Below are 23,357 nucleotides of genomic sequence, written 5' to 3' on the forward strand. Positions count from 1 at the left end.
GCACTATTCTACCTTTTTCATGACTAACAGGTTGAATTGTGTCTACCAACATTTATATGTTAAAGTCCTAACCCCCAGTGTCTCAGAATGTGATCTTATTTGGAAATAGTGTTATTGCAGATGTAATTAGTTAAGATGGGGTCATCAGAGTGTACCCTAATTCAGTATGACTTATAAAAAGGAGAAATTTGAACACAGAGGCAGACACCCATAGAGGGAAGATGATGTGAAGAGACAAGGGGAGAAGACAGCCATCTACACGGCCAAGAGAGATGCTTGGAACAGGTTATATCCTCACAGCCCCAAGAAGGAACCAACACTGTTGATACCTTGATTTTAGACTTCTAAAATCTAAATCAGAGGACTGTGAGAGGATAAATTTCTCTTGTTCAGGCCACTGACTTTGTTGTACAGATGTCCCTCAGTATCCTTGGGGCATTGGTTCTTCCAAGACCCCCACAGATACCAGAATCTGTGGATGCTCAAGTCTCATAGTCAGCCTTCCATATCCATGGTTTCCCCATCCACAGAGTCAACCAACCACAAATCATAAACATAGTAGTATATGTATTAAAAAAAACCCTGTGTTTAAGTGGACCCTTGCAGTTCAAACCCATGTTGTTCAAGGGTCAACTGTACTTTGTTACAAGAACCCTAGGAAATGAATACAACTACTTCATTTTCTGCCTCCCTGGCCTCCCCACCCACTAATCCTTTACCTGCATTAGGAGAAGCTGCTCTTTCTCAAGTAACAGATGACTTGAAGCTCTCTGTGCACTTGGCCTCTGAGACACCACCTTCTCTGGTTCTCCCATCTGTCTGATGGTTCCTGGCTCCTTCTAAATCTCTTTCAATGTCATCTCTTCCTCCAGTCTCCCTTTACATGAAATGCTTAACCTTTGGCTCTTTTCTCTTCTCATTTCATACTTTGCTCATGTGGAGTTATCCAATCCCACAGTGATAATATAGGTTTTATCTTAATGATTTCTAGATCTAAAGATCTCCAACTCTTACATCTCTTGTCAACTCCAGTCTTCTTTTTAGAAGTTCCTGTGGAAGATTGACTTATAGATTTCTTACCAGCACTTTAACTCAACTAAAATTATTATTTTCTCCTCCAAACCTTCCCCCATTTTTCTTTCTTGGCTAAAGAAATTGCAGCCCTTCAGTCACCCAGATTAGAGACCTCAAAGTCACATTATTCTTCCTCTCCCCTCACTTCAGATCATCTCTCAAATTTAGTCAATTCTTACCTCTATCTCCTTCTTGCCTTCTCATCCCAGGCCTACTACTTTAGCTTCTCAGAATCTTTCACTAGATCCACTACAATTACATTGTGTAGTACTATGAATCTGAGCCTACAAACTATAATATTTGTATGAAATATTGCTAGCTTGTTTAAAAAACTGCTTTTTAGTCAACTTAAGCCTGATTCTGAGCTCCCATCATATGACTGGCGACACATTCAATCTGTCATTGTTGGAGCCCCTTTCCAGGGTTCTGTGAATGTGCCTGGGTCCATATAGCACCACAGCACTGGGGAAGCCACTGTGGTCATCAATTCACTTGGCTCCCCTCTGAGGCAATCATTGTCTCAGCCTGTATGGAGGCTGCAGTTTCAGTGGCTCTGCTGCTTCTGTGCCTGTTTGAGGTGCCAGGCTGGTCTGACTTCCAGTCTCCCTGGAGGGAATACACAGCCATCCCCAGGGAAGCCATGCGTGTCTTCATGGCACTGCCCTGAGAGGACCCTGCATCTCCTCCACACGCCTCACCTCACATCCAGGCTTCTGTCCGGCACCAGCCAGATCTCCCTGTCTTCGTATGGCCCTCACCTTTATCTCCTTGTCATTTACCACATCTCTCATAATGTCTTTATTGGACTTAGTCTTTTTACAAAAGGCAGGAGGGAAAATGACTTGCGGATAAGTTCTGCTTTTGGTCTTAATATAAACTTCACTAAGGCAAGAGGGGCATAGAAAATAATTGACTTTCTTCTTGAAACAGGGCAGATAGGACAATATAGGAAGAACACAATAAATTATCCTGCCACACGCCTAACTGGCATCTGGGCCTCCTGTCTTTCTGTTTTGCAGTTAATCATTTATGACGTCATCAAAGTTACCTTTGGACAAGCTGAGACTAGGCCAGTTTTTTCTCAAGCATCTCCTAAAATGCCCTTTGGATACAAAATAAAATACAGACTCTTGTGACTTTTAAAGCCCCCCGTGACCTGCCCTTTGCCTACCCCCAAGCCTGTACATCTCCGTGAATCTAAGCTTCCTTGGTCTGCTTATCAGTCCCATGCATACCACAGACTTTCTCACCTCTGAGACTTGGGTTAGTTGGACCCCTCACAGAGAATCTCTTTTCCCCTATTTTCTTCCTCTTCTTTTTCAAAGTTAGTTGCTAATTATAATCTTAGAGTTGACATGGGAAGAATAAAGCTAAAAAGCAGGCAAGCCTGAGGTCACAATTTGGTTACCAAGGAGGAGGGAGGAGTAGAAGTCAGGGCAAAGTGTTAGCAACTGAGGCAGAAAATCTAAGCAGAAACAGAAGCCGTGGACAGAATTTGGTATGTAGTTCAAGATTGGACCCGACAGAAACTGGCTAAGAAGCAAGACAAAGCACCCACATTCAGGATGTCTGGATAATATTTTGAGGTCAGTACATTGGGCAGAGAGGGTCTGTCTAAAGCTCTGTGTATCTACTTCAGCCTAGGGAGTGATTTTAGTTGATGATCTATAGGCTCAGCGTTGGTCCAGATTCCTTCTCTGAAATGGTTGTTGATCTCTCCAATACTTGTCTTTCCCTTCTTAGAGTGTTGCTTATTGCTCAGTTAAAGCAATTAATGCCTTCCTAGCATTTCAGTCGTTCACATGTCTGATTTCCCCACAGCTGTGAAATTCTAAAAAACAAGGGCCATGATGTATTCATTTCTGGATTCCCCGTAACACCCAGTAGATGGGTCTGGGACATGAGTTAAATGCAGCTAGTGTTAGTTGGGTCAGTGGATGACTCCATTGGACAGGAACCTGGCAGCAAAATGTTACCCTGAGTCAGCCCTGGCTGGACTTCTAAACTGCTGTTCATAAGTGACATTCAGTTTGGCTAGGAAGTCATGCGTCTCTCTGTCTACTGCATGGTCATCATCGAGACTACACACTAAACACAGTTCTATGGGAACTCTCCGGATTCTGAGGCAACAGAGAAATAATGGGCAAAATTTCGTGATGGTGGACGCAATGCTGCAGTTCTCAAGTGTTAAGAGGAAAGCAATCTATTCACACTAATGTGTGAATGTCTGCCCACTTCTTAACCATCCTTGACTTCTGTTTTTCTTTTTTCTTTTCTTTTCCACCACCCCACCGCCGATTTTTGGAAGTGAAAGTTTTATTAACCCAAACACAAGAAAGTAAAGTAAGTTGAAAAGTAAAGTGATCTGCAGAGTGGCCAAAACCAACACTGCCTCTGAGTTGCACCTGCTGTTAAGGATAAAGCACCAGGGTACTTTCTCTTCTGAAGCTGCACAGTTGCACACTCCCATGATGGTGACAGGGTGTTGACGGGGAGTACAGGCACAGAAAGGGTGATGGAGGCTGTTTGGATTCTTTGTAAACCTGGTAGTTGTATACAGGGATTCCCTGCATCATGAATCCAGAGATTTAAACTTTTTCTTTTTTCAGTTTTATTGAGATATAATTGACACAAAATTGTAAGCTATTTGGAGTGTTTATCATAATGATTTCATATATGTATATGTTGTGAAAGGATTTCCCTCCATCTAGTTAATTAACACATCTATTACCTCACATATTTATCTTTGTGGATATGTAAATTTCAGTTATATAGTACAGTGTATTCCCTTAGTAATTTCAATTATATAGTACAGCGTTAACTCTAATCACCACGTTTTACATTAGATCCTCAGAACTTATTCATCTCATAGATGAAAGTTTTTACTCCCCAACCAATGTCTCCTTATTTCCTCCACCCCACAGTCCCTGGAAATCACTTTTCCACTCTGTTTCTATGAGTTTGACTTTTTTAGACTCCACATCTAAGTGATGAAGAGACTTAAAGTTTTTTCTTCACATATTCAGTAAGCCCCTGAGAACCCAGACTGAGAAAGACAAAAAGGAACTGCTCACAAGGGGGCTTTTAGGGGGTAATCAGAAAAGGTTAGACACATCTCACTTTGTATGAGTTATCAGAAGAAACAGTAAAGGGAAATTGTTTGATGTCACCAGTATGTTTTACCCGAACCCTCACATTTTGAAAAGTACTGTCACTTCTCACCTATCACTATGCAGTACTTTTGAAAACTGAGTGTGTTGAATGTTACTGGCTTGACACCATTTCTTTGAGACATTCCTACTACCTGGGATTGAGGTGCAACATCACCTCATGGTAGCTGGCTTTTGTAGTCATTTTGCTTCTGCATTCCAGAAACAAGAAGAACCACTGGCTGTGTATGTTACACGCATGTCTGTGCATTTAAAAATGTATTTGAAACTCCTGGGTATTTAGTTTCTTCTTGCTGCTTTAGCTTTGGGATCTTATTTTCCTTATAGGCAACTTGAAGCCTTTATTCTTCATAGTCCTTTAAATAGACTGTTCCAGTCTAAAAGGCTTAGGGCATATTTGGGAGGAATCTGTGAGAGTATTTGCTAATGGATTGTCAGTTTGTGAGTGTGTGTGAGTGTGAGTGTGTGTGTGTGTGTGTAGAAGTGGGTGGTGGGTACTGACTTCAGGAGCTTATGCACAGCCTTTCCAGAGAGACAGGCTCAAGAGGATGTCAGCAACTGAATTCTTCTTCTTCCCGCTCAAAATCTCTTCTGCCTAGTTCTTCATATCTCAGTTAAGGGCAACTCAATCCATCCAGTTACTCAGGTGAAAAGAGTCTTGATTCTTCTTCCTCTTACTCATAGGAAATCACCTGGGCTGTGTCATCTGAGTAGATCCAGAATATCCTATCATTTCTGATGACCTCCACTGCTGTCCTGGGGAATGACCTACCTCCATCTTTCCTGGCTAATTGCAGTAGCCTCCTCAGGAATCACTGTGCATGCATCCCTGCACCCCTCCACCAGCAAAGTATTCTCAAACGACAGCCCTGTACTTTTATTTTTGTTTTTTTTTTTAAAGTTATGTCAGACCCTATGCCCCAGACCTTCCAACAGCTTCACACTTCTCTCAGAATAAAAGACTTCAGTGTTTACAAGGCCCTGCCTCTGGATCCTCCCAGTCTGCCCCCACCGTGGCCCTCTTACTGCTTCTCCCCCTGCTTCCTCCGTGGCATACTCAGCTCTACCGCGCTGTGTCCTTGCTGTTCCTCCACCCCAGCAGGAAAACTCCCACCTGGGAGCCTTTACTCTAGCTGTGCCCTCAACCTGGAAAGTTCTTTCTCCAGAGATCCTCTTGGCGCATCCCCTCGCTTCTTGCCCATCTTTGCTCAAATCTCACTACTCAAAAAGCCTACCCTGACCACCATATTTAATACTGCACGCAACTCCCGCCCTGTGTGGCACCTGAGAGTCCCCTAACCTGCTCTACTTGTCTCTATTCTACAGTGTGGTCATCTTCAAACTCACCAGACAATGTACTGATTTACCATGTTTATTGGTTATAAACAAAATAAAATACATGGTGCACCACCACCGTCACTAACACTGGAGCTAAATTCACTGGCCTAGATGGTGTATTTAGAAGAATGCTTGGCATAGACTAGACCTGCCAAATACATAGTTGAACAAATGACTGCCTCATAATGTTTATTGCCCTTATAAATGGGATCTTTATTAGAAAAGATAATTGGCTATTGTTGCTATCTAGGAATGTTATTGGTTTTCTTACATTGATCTTGTACATAACAACTAAAAGTCATTGTTCTAATCTATATCTGATGTTCCTTATGGGTAAGATATACAGATACCCCCTTCCCAACTTAATCTGCTTGACTTAGGGAAATCTTCATAAGAAGTGAACATCAAAACCTAGTAATTCTCCCCATCGTTGAATTACATGTTGAGATCCTGAAGATATCTCCAACAGATTCTCTAGAAAATTAAAAAGTAAATCTTTTGATGACATTAATATAAACTGCAATCACCTAGTCAGCCAGTGGCACACAGATTGTAGGCAAATTGTGTTAGATGAAAATAATTTGGCCAGCTAGACTTTATTAATTTTGATTTAAAAATTGGAAACATCAATAGCCCCCAATCTGGCTCTACTCCTTACTTAATCAACTTGAAGAAAATGTGATTAAGAGGAACAAAAATCTAAGAAAAACAAGGGCAAGACACTAAGGAAAAAATAGTGATTCTCAGAAAACACAAATCTTGGGACAATTTCTTCCCGACTTCCTGTGTAATTAAATTTTTATCCAAAAACTATGTTGAACCAAGGAGGAAGAAATAAATGTATTTCTGCTCCAAACGTTATTTTGAAGACTTGCTTATGAGTGTACTTTGTTATGATTTTATTTGATTTAAAAAATTTATTCTGCCACACATCCTTTTGCTTCAGTATTAGCAACAAGCACCCTGCTCTGTGTGCCTGAACCACAGGCTCCACTTGGTGGCCAAGCACTGAACAGAATAAAGGAAACAAGAAGCTTCCAAGCCATGTTTTTTTCCTGCATCTTTTGGAATATTTGAATGGACTGAGAAGAAAGAAAGCAGCAACTATTATTCAAAGATTGCTTTGCTGACATCTGTCATTTCTGCTGTAAACTGTCAGTCCCAAATCCAGTAGGGTAATTATGGAAAATATAGCTAAAAACCCAAATTTTAGTAGGGCCTGAAATCCAGGAATTTGAAGCACAGCCAATCCACCGTTGAATTTACATCTGATTCACTAGAGAAGCCGAAGCATATGTGAAATGGTGGCACTGCAGAGAAGTAAGGCTCAGGAAAGCAAAATGCCCTGCGGGAGGCCACTTACTAAGTTTGGAGTAAAAAGTGTATTTCCTTTTCTCTGCTCTTGCCCACAGGCTCTCCTTGATTCAGTAGCTATGATTTCTTCCTTATGGCTGGGAAGCGAAACACCACAATTCTTTCATCTCTAGGTGATACATAAAATCACAGTTCTTCCCTGTTTGCAGTCTGTCTGTGTCTCTGCTGAAATGCACCACAGTGAGGGCAGAGTTCAGATGGCCTGTGGACACTGAACTCGGTACTCATCCAAGAGTGAGATGACCCTTGCTTTTATGTATGTCGGCGAGAAATGCCTGGGAAAGGAGCACAAGAAGTAACTGTGGCCCAGCTGGCCATCCAGCTCGGCATGATCAGAGACTTTCAGCTTTTCAAGGGCTCACTGCCACTCTCCAAAAGCGTAAACATTGCTTCTCAAAAATTTTCTGCTCAAAGCAGACTTTCAAATATTCTCTGATTAAAATCGCAAGGTTTATTTTGTTTGTCCCATCTGTTAATGCACTCATGTAAAATTCTATGATTTGCTGTCAGTGAGTTAATTCTCCTCGGTGCTGAACCAAATGGGACTGTAGACTTAAAAGACTGAATGAGAAATGAGCTATATCTAATGAGATGTCCTCCAAAGCGGCCATGTCCTACACATGAGCCAGACACATGCTTCTGCCCCATGTGATTTGGGCCAGTCATCTCCACAACTGATAGTTTCTTAGCAGTTTATAAATATGTTCCCTATTGTTTCTTGTCCATCTTCTCCCACTTAAAAATTATATTCTGAAGTCAAATTTATAAGGAAAATAATTTACCACGTGGTACTGGGTCATTTAAACACACCCCATCCACTTCATCAGGGAAGTGAATAAAGGCTTACTAAACATATTGGGAGTATTCTGTTTCTTTTCCATTGGAGTAGCTAATATTTTTTTTATTTTTTAAATTGAATGGCTGGATAATTTTTATACCAATCCATAATTTTATTTGAAAAGCTAACCTGGGACTGTTAAAAAAAAAAGTGGGAGGGAGAAGAAACGGTTTTCGCCTTCTTGTCTATCAGTGCTAATCCTCTTAAAAGTACCCTTAAAATCAAGGGATGCAAGAGAAGCTCCATTTCCTCGGCAAATGGAATACTGAAAGGTACAGTTTAAAAGGGTTACTACTGTGAGTGAAGAAGGAAAGTAATGGAGTGACCTGTGGACACACCCTGAGCCCAGGAACACACAGTGCCACACGTCTTTATTGGCTCAGAGATACACAGGTCCATCTGTCAAACTGAAAAGCCAAGGAAATGGCAGTCTTTGGCTTTCTGCTGGTGGGGACAAGTACTGGAAATATTTTATTGCAAAGTGACTGAAACCCAGTCAGAGGTTGAATACTTAGCAGGCAGGCAGCAATGGCTTAGAGAAAAAGGACCAAGATTTTCTCTGTTGGGCTCCTCCAGCCTGAACAACACGGACAACTAAGTTTTTTAAACAGCATGCTGGATTCAGATGACTCTGGAAAGTTTTGTCTCAAAAATAAAATAGGCGAAGCATCCCCAAAGAAAAATGGCTGGGGAAATATGTCATCAGAACGGTATGGAAGCGCATCAGAAACTGCCTATAGATTGCCCAAAGAAAACAGAACCAATTTTCTGAGAAGATTGCATAGAAATATTGAGTAGACCTAGCTTCATCTACTGCCCACAGAGTTCATTTGAAAATGTAATTAAAAAGACTGGAGATGGAGAATAAGAAAAGATAGGAGGCACAAAATGGTCCTTTACAGTTTCCTTGGAAGGTCACAGCCCACTTTATATAACACATTATGAAGCACAAGGTTACAGTGGGTTTTCAAAGACTTGGCTCTACTCCAGAAGTCTCTCTTTAATGTTGTTTGCGATATTTATACTAAAGGCAGATTTATGAACTCTGTTAGAGAACAAGTATTTCTCTTCTTATTCATAGAGAAGAACTTTATTATTTTAGTCCAGTTGCAAAATATAGCTTGAGTTTGGCTGTAAATTCTCAGTTATATATGTAAGGCATTGTGTTTATTTAGAAATAATAAGGCTTCTAATTTCAAATCAGAAAATCCCAGGGTCATATAAGGACTTTTATCAGTTTCAGGTCTTATCCAGACCTTCTGGAAGTTTCACTTCTGTAATTCTAAGTTAATGTGTTTAATCTTTCTGTGGTGTAAAAAGCACTGTTTATCACCTCTCTGCAGAGCTGAGGCCAGGATACTGGTTGAGAAAGCAGGTTCTAGAGTCAAACTACCTGAATTTGAGTTCTGGCTCTTCCACCTACTAGTGTTGAGACCTTGGGCAAGTTCTTAACCCTTCTGAGCCTCAGTTACCCCATCTGTAAAATGAGGATAATAATAGTTCCTACCTTGTAGGGGTGTGGTGAAGATTAAGTGAGATACTGTATGTAAAGCATTTAGCACAGTGCTAGCATACGGGAAGAAGAATCAACCCTTACGCTCTTGCAGACAGTTAAGATACCAACACCGTAGAGTTTAGTTTTGTCCAGACTGAGCACGTAATGGCTGTAACCTATCTCTCCATATCCTAACCTCCTCTCCACTTTCCTTCCCCCAGCTCTCTGGGCCTCCCCTAGTTTCTCCATATTTAAGTGTTCTTCCTCTAACGAGCACAGAAGATTCTGGTCAATGCCAATTACCTGCTTTACTCTATGTCTTCACATATTGAGCATTTCTTACTTGAGTTCATTGAGGATTAATGCCCCACAGATCTTAACAGACAGAAAATAGAGAATGGATCCAAAAGACAGGAAACGGACTAACTGGGTAGCTGGAGGGATTGGGACAAAACAAAAAAAGAAACAAAGACTTGTGAAAGCAAATGAACCTGTAGCTGGTTCAGCTCCTTTTAGCCACAACTGTAGTGTTTCTCAGCATTGTTCCAGCCGGAGCATTGGTCCCCTGAGATGATTAGCAAACAAATGGTTTCTTGGTCAAAGGAGTTTGTCCAAAACGTTTCACACCACGTTTTCCTCTAGGAGTCTCAGTGCATGTTAACATAGTAAAAATTCTAAGGAGTACTGCAGTAAAGAAACCTGCTTTCTTTTGCTTATCTCATATTATTGATCAATACATAACACTGACCAGTGCATTTGGAGAAGGCTTCCACTATTGTTATTTTAGAACTGGGAAACAGGAATTCCCATAAATAATGAACAAATTTTGGGGCACTAATGAACCACGATAAAACTGACGGGAAGACAAGTGGGACTAATATTTAGTGAGTGCCTATTATGTATGCCAGAAATTAGGCTAACTGCTTTAGAAATATTTGCTTTTTCCCGATGAGGTTAAAGGAGTGGTTTTTAAGTGGGAGGGATATTTACAGTGCTTTACGAAATAATGTCATGGCACATATTAGCAGTCCTTCAATGGGGACAAATAGCTCTTTAAGAAATGAAGGATCTTGAGAACTCACGTAGCCCATCTTCATGCCTAAGAGTATTGCTTCTGCACTCACTGAGAAATTTGGAGATTCTGGAGTCTCTCTACCCTCAGTTCCCTGGAATGTAGCATTGTATACAAACCTGTGAATAGTCCTAGTTCTGCCACGTATTGGATATGTAACCTTGGATAACATACTCCTCTGAGCCTGTGTCAATACTAGGAAAATAATAACATCTAACCTAAGTTTGTGAGGGTTTTACTTAAAAAACATAAGCTCGTAATTGGTGCTCAAAAAAATGCCAATGCCTTAATCTACCATACTTATTCTTGCATCCACTGATGAAAATATTTTTCTCTTACACAATTACTAGAACAGATTCTATGAAGTCCATAAAATAATATGTACAATTTCTATTTTCAGCGTCTACCAACTGTGATTTGAAATGCTACCATTTTGTGTGTATGTACGTGTATTTGTGTGTTTGTAGAAACAGCATGTATTTAATACACTTCATAATGCAGTATATATAAAATTATATAAAATAGCAGTTTATGTATTGTTAAAGAAAAGAACTATATTTTATTCTTTCTTTATATTCCCCAAGACATCTATCCCAGCATGGTCCCAGGTACACAGTATTTAGTTGTCTTGTGAAATAAATGAATGGAAATGATAGCGGTAAATTGCACTAAAATTGTATTATTTTATACAATATAATGTAACAAATGTAACTTAATAATAGGACACTTTGCAGTGGGGAGCAAGCCAGGATGGAGTCAGACTGTGATTTTTTAAATTTGGTGATAAATTTCTGATGCTTTAACAAACAGCATATGCTCACTGCTCAGTCTCAGCTAAGATGGGTACCAGAAAATTTGCTAACAAGACTCCCATGTTAGAGATAAGCATTATCTTATGAAACTAGATCTGTCTTCAGTTCTTTTGCAAGAAATTTGAATTTCCCTTCAAATAAATTGAATGTTAATATGTTTGATTTACTTCAACTCTTATTATTTTCTTTCTTCTCTATTTACTGTTTTTCACCCTCATGCAATAGAAAGTAAAAACCTACCTCTTTTCCTTTGTTGAAATGTTTACAAATCGTTAATAGTGAAACATGGAGAGGTGAAACTGGGGTCAGGATGGAGAGAATACTGCACAATAAAAGCTATTAACTTTGTGCAGAGTAACAGGTCTTAATTTCAGTTCTAAGTGTAGGCAGATGCACAAACAACCATATACTATGAGATTTCCCTTCCTTTCTTGTGCATATTTGCCCACATTGCCAGTGAGAATAAATTGTGGGAGAGAAATGTTTTTATATTTAAATGAATAAAAATAGGTAAAAATGAGATAGAGATTGAAAAACACTGATGACCATATTTTGGGTATATTTTCAGGTATTGTTAAGGGAAATGGCAAGTGACCTGAATTCAGGGCAACCAGACACATCCCAGTTGACCTGCCCCTTTCTACTATCATCCCCTCTCCCTTTTTAACCTCTTTTCTGTGTCCCTTTCTTTTTTTTTACGTACGTCTTGTTACTCAAACCTGGAATGTAGCATTGACTCCTTTATGATTTGAAAATAATGACAGGTTGCTGACACATTCAACACATGTAAATGTCCTCTGAGTCTTACCAGAGATTCCAGAGGGGAGGATGTGTAAAATAAACTGAAGAGTGATCTCTTGTAGGAATGGAATTCCGCAGTGGAGAAGCTGAAGAGTGAGGCACTGGGGATTCTGCTCTCCAAGGAGTATGTGGAGAAAGAACACCTACAGCTGTCTAACCAGAAACTGAATTGGCTTCAAGAGGAATTTGGTCGGCTCATGGTGGAAAGGAAAACCTGGTTAAAAAAGGCAAATGATTTTTTTAACAGCGCGAACAAGGTCAGTGTGAGGTGAAGCTGGTAATTTTAGGTCATCAGGGCAAACCAGTAAGAGACCCATGACTTCAACAGGCTGGAACACGTCACAGAAATCTCGACTCCACTTAGAGTTTCAAAATTGATAGCAGCAAAAAGGAGCTTTTAAAATATATTCCTACTCTGGCCATTATTTTGTACTCAAAACTAAGAGATTCTGTGCTTTGACATGTAAAAGGTCACTGAAAAAAAAAAAAACAGGAGACTTTTATCTTAGAGCTCTCATTGTTCTGTTTGAGGTGGACATTTGTGCCAACATGGTAGTGTTTCTCCTGGAGGAATGGAATTATCATAAAATATATCAAGGTTAACCAAAAAAAACCTTGAAACTTTTACCAAAAAAATCTTTCTCTTTTTAAAAATCCTCTTTCATTTATTAGGTGAAGATACATAAATATTGCAGGCTTTTGGCACATGAACCATAAGGCTCTGGTTGACTGCCCTGCCTTGGTTTGCCTTTTCTTTTAAATTGGAGTATAGTTGATTTACAATGTTGTGTTAGTTTCAGGTGTACAGCAGAGTGATTCAGTTATACATACATATATATCTTTTTTTTCAGATTATTTTCCCTTATAGGTTATTAAAAAATACTGAATATAATTACCTGTGCTATACAGTAGGTCCTTGTTGGTTATCTGTTTTATATATAGTAGTGGGTATATGTTAATCCCAAACTCCTAATTTATCTCTCCCCACACACTTTAAATCAGCCAAAGGGAGATCTTGATTTGGACTGTTTCCAGGCCTTCTTGAGTGGGAGAAGTGCTCTATTTTCATTTAAGATTGATTGTAGCAGGTGGCTCTTACTGCGTGGTACTGTTCATGTGTTCACATCACTTGGGTATCTGAGGATGGCGATAATGTTTGAAAAAATTTCTGCCTTTCCCAATCAAACATACACCTTCAAACTGCCTTATTGGAATTAATACCTTAAATTTCACTGATGTAAAACTGGGTAATGTGACAGAAAATGAATGGGAACCCACAGAGGGTAGGTATATTGTGATTTAAAGTAATAACATCAGCAATCTGAATACAGTGTCCTGGTAGGTATCAAAATTGTTACTTAATTTTGAATTTTTTACTAATGGGAAACTTGGAAAACATGAACAGTAAAGTTCCAAAATAGAGGTGGTAGAATTATGGTAGGAGAAAAACACATGTCAAAGAAATATTTGTCAAATTATTATTGTTTGGGATTTCTTTGTTTTAAGAGAAGAAACACATAGTTTCTGGATCTGTTGAGCTAAGTAAATGGTAAGTGCTGGTTAAATTTCTCTTCAATAGTCCTGATTTTGAATAAGAGTTTTTTTTTTTTTTTTTTTTGCGGTACGCGGGCCTCTCACTGTTGTGGCCTCTCCCATTGCGGAGCACAGGCTCCGAACGCACAGGCTCAGCGGCCATGGCTCACCAGCCGCTCCGCGGCATGTGGGATCCTCCCGGACCAGGGCACGAACCCGTGTCCCCTGCATCGGCAGGCGGACTCTCAACCACTGCACCACCAGGGAAGCCCTGAATAAAAGATTTTTAAACTTAACATTACACTCTCATTCTACAAAATGAGTGGGTCATCCCAGTTAGTTAATGCTGTTTCTAAGGAAAACAGTTATAGAACATGTTGCTATGATAAAATGCTTCTAGCATAAGCCCTATACATTATAGTCCTGCAAAATGGAGAATTTTTCTCTCTCTGTCTCATTCTCACTCCCTCACTCTTGCTTTCTCTGTTGTCATTATCTGGTAACTTGCCAGGGAAATTTTTCTTTTTACATTATTCTTGGGCCTTGAAGGAGGAGGAATGATATCTCTTGCAATAGTAATTTTTTAAAAATTGAAGAACGGAGTGGTTACTTTTTAAAGCTTATATGATAATTAAGGTCAAATCTAACAAATCCTGTTTCTTAACCCCAAACACTTGACTTCTAGTTCCCGTTTCATCATTTGAATACCCATGGCATTCAAATTATAATTAGTTCAGTTGGGACATCCATACTATAGAATTCTTTGTAACCAAGTAGTACTTAGAAAGGTTTAGAATTTATTTTCCCTTTTCAAAGCATCAGGGAAATAATTTCCAACTCCAACTCTAAGAATTCAGTTTGAAAGATGATATATACTTTTACCTCAGCAAAAATGGAAGCTGGAGTTTGGAAAGTAGATGTTTAAATCATGACTCTTGAAATGAGTTATTTACCATATTATTAAGAAGAATAAATGATGAAATAATATAGTAAATAAATCCATTTAAATTAAAGAAGGAAATTCTTCTCAAGGCTTGTAAATGGCATTTTTCTTTTTGATTTATATTGTAGAATCTCCAAATTTTATAAAATTACCATTTTACCCCATTCTGGGCATAACACTCATAAATAATCCTAGTTAAAATAAAGCACTGGATTTAAGGTATTAATATAAATTCAAAATCCCTTAAAATATTTTTTTCTAGTCTGAAAGTTTTGTTTTCACTAGTGAAGGAGTATTTTCAGTTTACATCTTCAATTTATCTCCGAAGCACTGAACTTTCCTTTTGAGAATTCACTTTATTGTGCCTTGAGGGCGCTGGGTTTTTCTGACTGTGATCGTCTACATCCTTGATGAAGCCGTGCTGCCAACAGTTGTGAGGTGTCTGAGACTTTTCACCCAACTTTCCAGCCAGCAAAAGAGGTAACCAGGGTGTCAAATGTCACATCAGTTCCCCAAGTCCCAGTTCCCCAGGCATTCTTGACACACCAGTAAGATGGGTAGGAGCAGTGGAGACTCACCCCACACATGCAAATAAGGATGTTAGCACTGTGAAAAAAAAGAGAGCGTCAGGGCTTTAAAAAAAGAAACGTACCTCGAAAACCAATTTCACTCTTGATAAATGGAATCATTTTTTAGCAAACAACGTCTTGTTCCAAATTTGTTAAAGCTAGGTCAATATTCTTCAATTTCTGTGTCAAATGCCAGTGTGAAAAAATGTTAGTGCCATGGGTAATATATGAATTAGTGAATGTAACAGCTTGAGTGTTTTTGCTCAGTAAAATGCAAAACATATGATTTTTAAGATAACCTTTAACTTTTTAAAATTTGGTTAAAATAAAAAGAAATGAATGTCATAATCTCATCTGCAGAATGGGCTACTGTTAGTATGTCTTCCGTATCATATTTATTTCTTTTTCATCCAGATTTTTATCATATGTTTCTGGTATTTTCTGTTGCAATCATCTGGAAACCCTCCTCTTTTTCCCTTCTTTCCTTTTATTGTCACCTGTCCCTCTCTCTCTACCAATCCTATCAATATCTAGGGATATTGTTATTTACTAGAAAAAAGTCACAATAAGTTTTTAAATTGAAGTTGCTAAATAAGTAGTGTGGTAAATTTATGAGAATAATTACCCTTTTTCTTTACGGATTCATTTATTTAATAAATATTTATTGAGCGACTACTATGTGTCAGGGACTGTTCTAAATGCTGGGGATATAGCAGAGAATAAAACATACAAAAAAATCGATAAGCCAATGTAATTCCAATATGTGAAATTCAATAAAATACAATTATCACCTAATTGTCCACATTGGCAAGAGTGCCCACTGCCTTTACTCTGTAGTTTCAGGAGTGAAATTGATTACCTTTTAATCCTGCTAGGGGTTAATGATTACCCAAAGCCCAAGAGTCTGTTTCTTACCTAGAGAATGTCTAGTCTTTGGCTTGAGGTGTGACCGTTTGTACCTGGAATGAGCAATAGGTGGCGATGTTAGCACATAGGACCTCAGGAGTAGTGTTGCTACTGATGCTTTTCTTGTCTTTTTTTTAAATTGAAGTATAGGTGATTTACAACATTATATTATTTTCAGGTGTACAACATAGTGATTCAGCGTTTTTGAAGACTATACTACATTTAAAGTTATTACAAAACAATGGCTATATTTGCCTGTGCTGTACAATATATCCTTGTTGCTTATCTGTTTTATACATAGTAGTTTGTATCTCTTAATTTCATATTCCTATCTTGCCGGTCCCCCTCCATCTCCCCACTGGTAACCATTGGTTTTTTTCTCTGTATCTGTGAGTCTGCTGCTGTTTTGTTATATACATTCCTTTGCTTAATATTTTAGATTCCACATATAAGTGATAGCATACAGTATTTGTCTTTCTATCTCTGACTTATTTCACTAAGTATAGTACTCTCTACATCCATCTACATTGATGTAAATGGCAGACTTTCATTCTTTATATGGCTGAGTAGTATTCCATTATATATACATACCACATCTTCTTGATCCATTCATCTGTTGATGGACACTTAAGTTGCTTCCATATCTTGGATATTGTAAATAATGCTGCTATGAACATTAGGGTGTGTGAATTTTTTCAAAACACTGTTTTATTTTCTTTGGATATATACCCAGGAGTGGGATAGCTGGATCATGCAGTAGTTCTATTTTTAGTTTTTTATTTTTATTTTTTTTACATCTTTATTGGAGTATAATTGCTTTAAAATGGTGTGTTAGTTTCTACTTTATAACAAAGTGAATCAGTTATACATATACATATGTTCCCATATCTCTTCCCTCTTGCATCTCCCTCCCTCCCACCCTCCCTATCCCACCCCTCTACGTGGTCACAAAGCACCGAGCTGATCTCCCTGTGCTATGCGGCTGCTTCCCACTAGCTATCTATTTTACGTTTGATAGTGTATATATGTCCAAGCCACTCTCTCACTTTGTCAGAGCTTACCCTTCGCCTTCCCCATATCCTCAAGTCCATTCTCTAGTAGGTCTGTGTCTTTATTCCTGTCTAACCCCTAGGTACTTCATGACAATTTTTTTTCTTCAATTCCATATATATGTGTTAGCATACAGTATTTGTCTTTCTCTTTCTAACTTACTTCACTCTGTATGACAGACTCTAGGTCTATCCACCTCATTACAAATAGCTCAATTTCGTTTCTTTTTATGGCTGAGTAATATTCCATTGTATATATGTGCCACATCTTCTTTATCCATTCATCCGATGATGGACACTTAGGTTGTTTCCATCTCTGGGCTATTGTAAATAGAACTGCAATGAACATTTTGGTACGACTCATTTTGAATTATGGTTTTCTCAGGGTATATGCCCAGGAGTGGGATTGCTGGGTCATATGGTAGTTGTATTTGTAGTTTTTTAAGGAACCTCCATACTGTTCTCCATAGTGGCTGTACCAATTCACATTCCCACCAGCAGTGCAAGAGTGTTCCCTTTTCTCCACACTCTCTCCAGCATTTATTGTTTCTATACTTCTTGATGATGGCCATTCTGACTGGTGTGAGATGATATCTCATTGTAGTTCTGATTTGCATTTCCCTAATGATTAATGATGTTGAGCATTCTTTCATGTGTTTGTTGGCAGTCTGTATATCTTCTTTGGAGAAATGTCTATTTAGGTCTTCTGCCCATTTTTGGATTGGGTTATTTGTTTTTCTGTTATTGAGCTGCATGAGCTGCTTGTAAATTTTGGAAATTAATCCTTTGTCAGTTGCTTCATTTGCAAATATTTTCTCCCATTCTGAGGGTTGACTTTTGGTCATGTTTATGGTTTCCTTTGCTGTGCAAAAGCTTTGAAGTTTCATTAGGTCCCATTTGTTTATTTTTGTTTTTATTTCCATTTCTCTAGAAGGTGGGTCAAAAAGGATCTTGCTGTGATTTATGTCATAGAGTGTTCTGCCTATATTTTCCTCTAAGAGTTTGATAGTTTCTGACCTTACCTTTAGGTCTTTAATCCATTTTGAGCTTATTTTTGTGTATGGTGTTAGGGAATGATCTAATCTCATACTTTTACATGTACCTGTCCAGTTTTCCCAGCACCACTTATTAAAGAGGCTGTACTTTCTCCACTGTACATTCCTGCCTCCTTTATCAAAGATAAGTTGACCATATGTGCGTGGGTTTATCTCTGGGCTTTCTATCCTGTTCCATTGATCTATCTTTCTGTTTTTGTGCCAGTACCATACTGTCTTGATTACTGTAGCTTTGTAGTATAGTCTGAAGTCAGGGAGCCTGATTCCTCCAGCTCCGTTTTTCATTCTCAAGATTGCTTTGGCTATTCGGGGTCTTTTGTGTTTCCATACAAATTGTGAAATTTTTTGTTCTAGTTCTAGTTCTGTGAAAAATGCCAGTGGTAGTTTGATAGGGATTGCATTGAATCTGTAGATTGCTTTGGGTAGTAGAGTCATTTTCATAATGTTGATTCTTCCAATCCAAGAACATGGTATATCTCTCCATCTCTTTGGATCATCCTTAATTTCTTTCATTAGTGTCTTATAATTTTCTGCATACAAGTCTTTTATCTCCTTAAGTAGGTTTATTCCTAGATGTTTTATTCTTTTTGTTGCAATGGTAAATGGGAGTGTTTTCTTGATTTCACTTTCAGATTTTTCATCATTAGTGTATAGGAATGCCAGAGATTTCTGTGCATTAATTTTGTATCCTGCTACTTTACCAAATTTATTGATTAGCTCCAGTAGTTTTCTGGTAGCATCTTTAGGACTCTCTATGTATAAGTATCATGTCATCTGCAAACAGTGACAGCTTTACTTCTTCTTTTCCGATTTGGATTCCTTTTATTTCCATTTCCTCTCTGATTGCTATGGCTAAAACTTCCAAAACTATGTTGAATACGAGTGGTGAGAGTGGGCAACCTTGTCTTGTTCCTGATCTTAGTGGAAATGGTTTCAGTTTTTCACCATTGAGGACGATGTTGGCTGCGGGTTTGTCATATATGGCCTTTATTATGTTCAGGTAAGTTCCCTCTATGCCTACTTTTTGGAGGGTTTTTATCATAAATGGGTGTTGAATTCTGTCGAAAGCTTTCTCTGCATCTATTGAGATGACCATATGGTTTTTCTCCTTCAACTTGTTAATATGGTGTATCCCAATGATTGATTTGCGTATATTGAAGAATCCTTGCATTCCTGGAATAAACCCCACTTGATCATGGTGCATGATCCTTTTAATGTGCTGTTGGATTCTGTTTGCTAGTATTTTGTTGAGGATTTTTGCATGTGTGTTCATCAGTGACATTGGCCTTTCTTTGTGACATCCTTGTCTGGTTTTGGTATCAGGGTGATGGTGGCCTCGTAGAATGAGTTTTGGAGTGTTCCTCCCTCTGCTATATTTTGGAAGAGTGTTAGAAGGAAAGGTGTTAGCTCTTCTCTATATGTTTGATAGAATTTGCCTTTGAAGCCATCTGGTCCTGGGCTTTTCTTTGTTGGAAGATTTTTAATCACAGTTTCAATTTCAGTGCTTGTGATTGGTCTGTTCATATTTTCTATTTCTTCCTGTTTCAGTCTTGGCAGAATTTGTCCATTTCTTCCAGGTTGTCCATTTTATTGGCATAGAGTTGCTTGTAGAAATCTCTCATGATCTTTTGTATTTCTGCAGTGTCAGTTGTTACTTCTCCTTTTTCATTTCTAATTCTATTGATTTGAGTCTTCTCCCTTTTTTTCTTGATGAGTCTGGCTAATGGTTTATTAATTTTGTTTATCTTCTCAAAGAACCAGCTTTTAGTTTTATTGATCTTTGCTATTGTTTCCTTCATTTCTTTTTCATTTATTTTTGATCTGATCTTTATGATTTCTTTCCTTCTGCTAACTTTGGGGGTTTTTTATTCTTCTTTCTCTAATTGCTTTAGGTGCAAGTTTAAGTTCTTTATTTGAGATGTTTCCTGTTTCTTAAGGTAGGATTGTATTGCTATAAACTTCCCTCGTAGAACTGCTTTTGCTGCATCCCATAGGTTTGGGTCGTTGTGTTTTCATTGTCATTTGTTTCTAGGTATTTTTTGATTTCCTCTTTGATTTCTTCAGTGATCACTTCGTTATTAAGTAGTGTATTGTTTAGCCTCCATGTGTTGGTATTTTTTACAGATATTTTCCTGTAATTTATATCTAGTCTCACAGCATAGTGGTTGGAAAAGATACTTTATACAATTTCAGTTTTCTTAAATTTACCAAGGCTTGATTTGTGACCCAAGATATGATCTATCCTGGAGAATGTTCCATGAGCACTTGAGAAAAATGTGTATTCTGTTGTTTTTGGATGGAATGTCCTATAAATATCAATTAAGTCCATCTTGTTTAATATATCATTTAAAGCTTGTGTTTCCTTATTTATTTTCATTTTGGATGATCTGTCCATTGGTGAAAGTGGGGTGTTAAAGTCCCCTACTATGAATGTGTTACTTTAGATTTCCCCTTTTATGGCTGTTAGTATTTGCCTTATGTATTGAGGTGCTCCTATGTTAGGTGCATAAATATTTACAATTGTTATATCTTCTTCTTGGATCGATCCCTTGATCATTATGCAGTGTCCTTCTTTGTCTCTTCTAATAGTCTTTATTTTAAAGTCTATTTTGTCTGATATGAGAATTGCTACTCCAGCTTTCTTTTGGTTTCCATTTGCATGGAATATCATTTTCCATCCCCTCACTTTCAGTCTGTATGTGTCTCTAGGTCTGAAGTGGATCTCTTGGAGACAGCATATATATGGGTCTTGTTTTTGTATCCATTCAGCCAGTCTGTGTCTTTTGGTGGGAGCATTTAATCCATTTACTTTTAAGGTAATTATCGATATGTATGTTCCTATTCCCATTTTCTTGATTGTTTTGGGTTTGTTATTGTAGGTCTTTTCCTTCTCTTGTGTTTCTTGCCTAGAGAAGATCCTTTAGCTTTTGTTTTAAAGCTGGTTTGGTGGTGCTGAACTCTCTCAGCTTTTGCTTGTCTGTAAAGGTTTTAATTTCTCCATCAAATCTGAATGAGATCCTTGCTGGGTAGAATAATCTTGGTTGCAGGTTTTTCTCCTTCAACACTTTCAATATGTACTGCCACCCCCTTCTGGCTTGCAGAGTTTCTGCTGAAAGATCAGCTGTTAACCTTATGGGGATTCCCTTGTGTGTTATTTGTTGTTTCTCCCTTGCTGCTTTTAATATGTTTTCTTTGTATTTAATTTCTGACAGTTTGATTAATATGTTTCTTGGCGTGTTTCTCCTTGGATTTATCCTGTATGGGACTCTCTGTACTTCCTGGACTTGATTAACTATTTCCTTTCCCATATTAGGGGAGTTTTCAACTATAATCTCTTCAAATATTTTCTCAATCCCTTTCTTTTTCTCTTCTTCTTCTGGAACCCCTATAATTCAAATGTTGGTGCGTTTAATGTTGTCCCAGAGGTCTCTGAGACTGTCCTCAGTTCTTTTCATTCTTTTTTCTTTATTCTGCTCTGCAGTAGCTATTTCCACCATTTTATCTTCCAGGTTACTTATCTGTTCTTTTGCCTCAGTTATTCTTGTATTGATCCCTTCTACAGTATTTTTTATTTCATTTATTGTGTTGTTAATCATTGCTTGTTTCATCTTTAGTTCTTCTAGGTCCTTGTTAAATGTTTCTTGTATTTACTCTATTCTATTTCCAAGATTTTGGATCATCTTTACTATCATTATTCTGAATTCTTTTTCAGGTAGATTGCCTATCTCCTCTTCATTTGTTAGGTCTGGTGGGTTTTTATCTTGCTCCTTCATCTGCTGTGTGTTTTTCTGTCTTCTCATTTTGTTTATCTTACTGTGTTCGGGGTCTCCTTTTTGCAGGCTGCAGGTTCGTAGTTCCCGTTGTTTTTGGTGTGTGTCCCCAGTGTCTAAAGTTGGTTCAGTGGGTTGTGTAGGCTTCCTGGTGGAGGGGACTAGTGCCTGTGTTCTGGTGGATGAGGCTGGATCTTGTCTTTCTGGTGGGCAGGTCCACGTATGGTGGTATGTTTTGGGGTGTCTGTGGACTTATTATGGTTTTAGGCAGCCTCTCTGCTAATGGGTGGGGTTGTGTTCCTGTCTTGCTATTTGTTTGGCATAGGGTGTCTAACACTGTAGCTTGCTGGTCGTTGAGTGAAGCTGGGTGTTGGTGTTGAGATGGAGATCTCTGGGAGATTTTCGCCGTTTGATATTACGTGGAGCTGGGAGGTCTCTTGTGGACCAGGGTCCTGAAGTTGGCTCTCCCACCTCAGAGGCACAGCACTGACTCCTGGCTGCAGCACCAAGAGCCTTTCATCCACACGGCTCAGAATAAAAGGGAGAAAAAGTAGAAAGAGGATGAAATAAAATAAAGAGAAAATAAAGTTATTAAAATAAAATAATTATTAAGAAAAAAAAATTTTTTTAAGTAAAAAAACAAACAAAAAAATGGATGGATAGAACCCTAGGACAAATGGTGAAAGCAAAGCTATACAGACAAAATCTCACACAGAAGCATACGTATACACACTCACAAAAAGAGGAAAAGGGGAAGAAATCATAAATCTTGCTCTCAAAGTCCACCTCCTCAATTTGGGATGATTCCTTGTCTATTCATGTATTCCACAGATGCAGGGTATATCAAATTCATTGTGGAGATTTAATCCGCTGCTCCTGAGGCTGCTGGGAGAGATTTCTCTTTCTCTTCTTTGTTTGCACAGCTCCCGGGGTTCAGCTTTGGATTTGGCCCCACCTCTGCATGTAGGTCACCGGAGGGCGTCTGTTCTTCGCTCAGACAGGACGCGGTTAAAGGAGCTGCTGATTCGGGGGCTCTGGCTCACTCAGGCAGGGGGGGGAGGGAGGGGCATGGAGTGCGGGGTGGGCCTGCGGCGACAGAAGCCGGTTATGACGTTGTACCAGCCTGAGGCGCGCCGTGCGTTCTCCCGGGGAAGTTGTCCCTGGATCCCGGGACCCTGGCAGTGGCGGGCTGCACAGGCTCCCCGGAAGGGGGGTGTGGACAGTGACCTGTGCTCGCACACAGGCTTCTTGGTGGCGGCAGCCGCAGCCTTAGCGTCTCATGCCCGGCTCTGAGGTCCACGCTGTTACCCGCGGCTCTCGCATCCGTCTCTGGAGCTCCTTTAAGCAGCGCTCTTAATCCCCTCTCCTCGCGCACCAGGAAACAAGGAGGGAAGAAAAAGTCTCTTGCCTCTCCGGCAGGTCCAGACTTTTCCCCGGACTCCGTCCCGGCTACCGTGGTGCACTAACCCCCTGCAGGCTGTGTTCACGCCGCCAGCCCCAGTCCTCTCTCTGCGCTCCGACCACAGCCCGAGCCTCAGCTCCCAGCCCCGCCCGCCCC

At 39.2% G+C, this 23,357-nt stretch overlaps 1 protein-coding gene across 3 annotated transcripts in view; it reads left to right on the forward strand.

Annotated features, from left to right (window-relative positions):
• Positions 1-23,357, forward strand: part of CCDC141 (coiled-coil domain containing 141) — a 223,846-nt gene that overhangs the window by 103,519 nt on the left and 96,970 nt on the right. For all 3 annotated transcript variants that reach the window (XM_067741357.1, XM_067741358.1, XM_067741356.1), the window contains exon 10: positions 12,037-12,231. In XM_067741357.1, the coding sequence (XP_067597458.1) occupies positions 12,037-12,231 (195 nt within the window). The remainder of the gene's footprint in view (positions 1-12,036; positions 12,232-23,357) is intronic.

The sequence above is a fragment of the Pseudorca crassidens genome, chromosome 6, assembly GCF_039906515.1.
Source record: "Pseudorca crassidens isolate mPseCra1 chromosome 6, mPseCra1.hap1, whole genome shotgun sequence".
NCBI classification, from domain to species: domain Eukaryota; kingdom Metazoa; phylum Chordata; class Mammalia; order Artiodactyla; family Delphinidae; genus Pseudorca; species Pseudorca crassidens.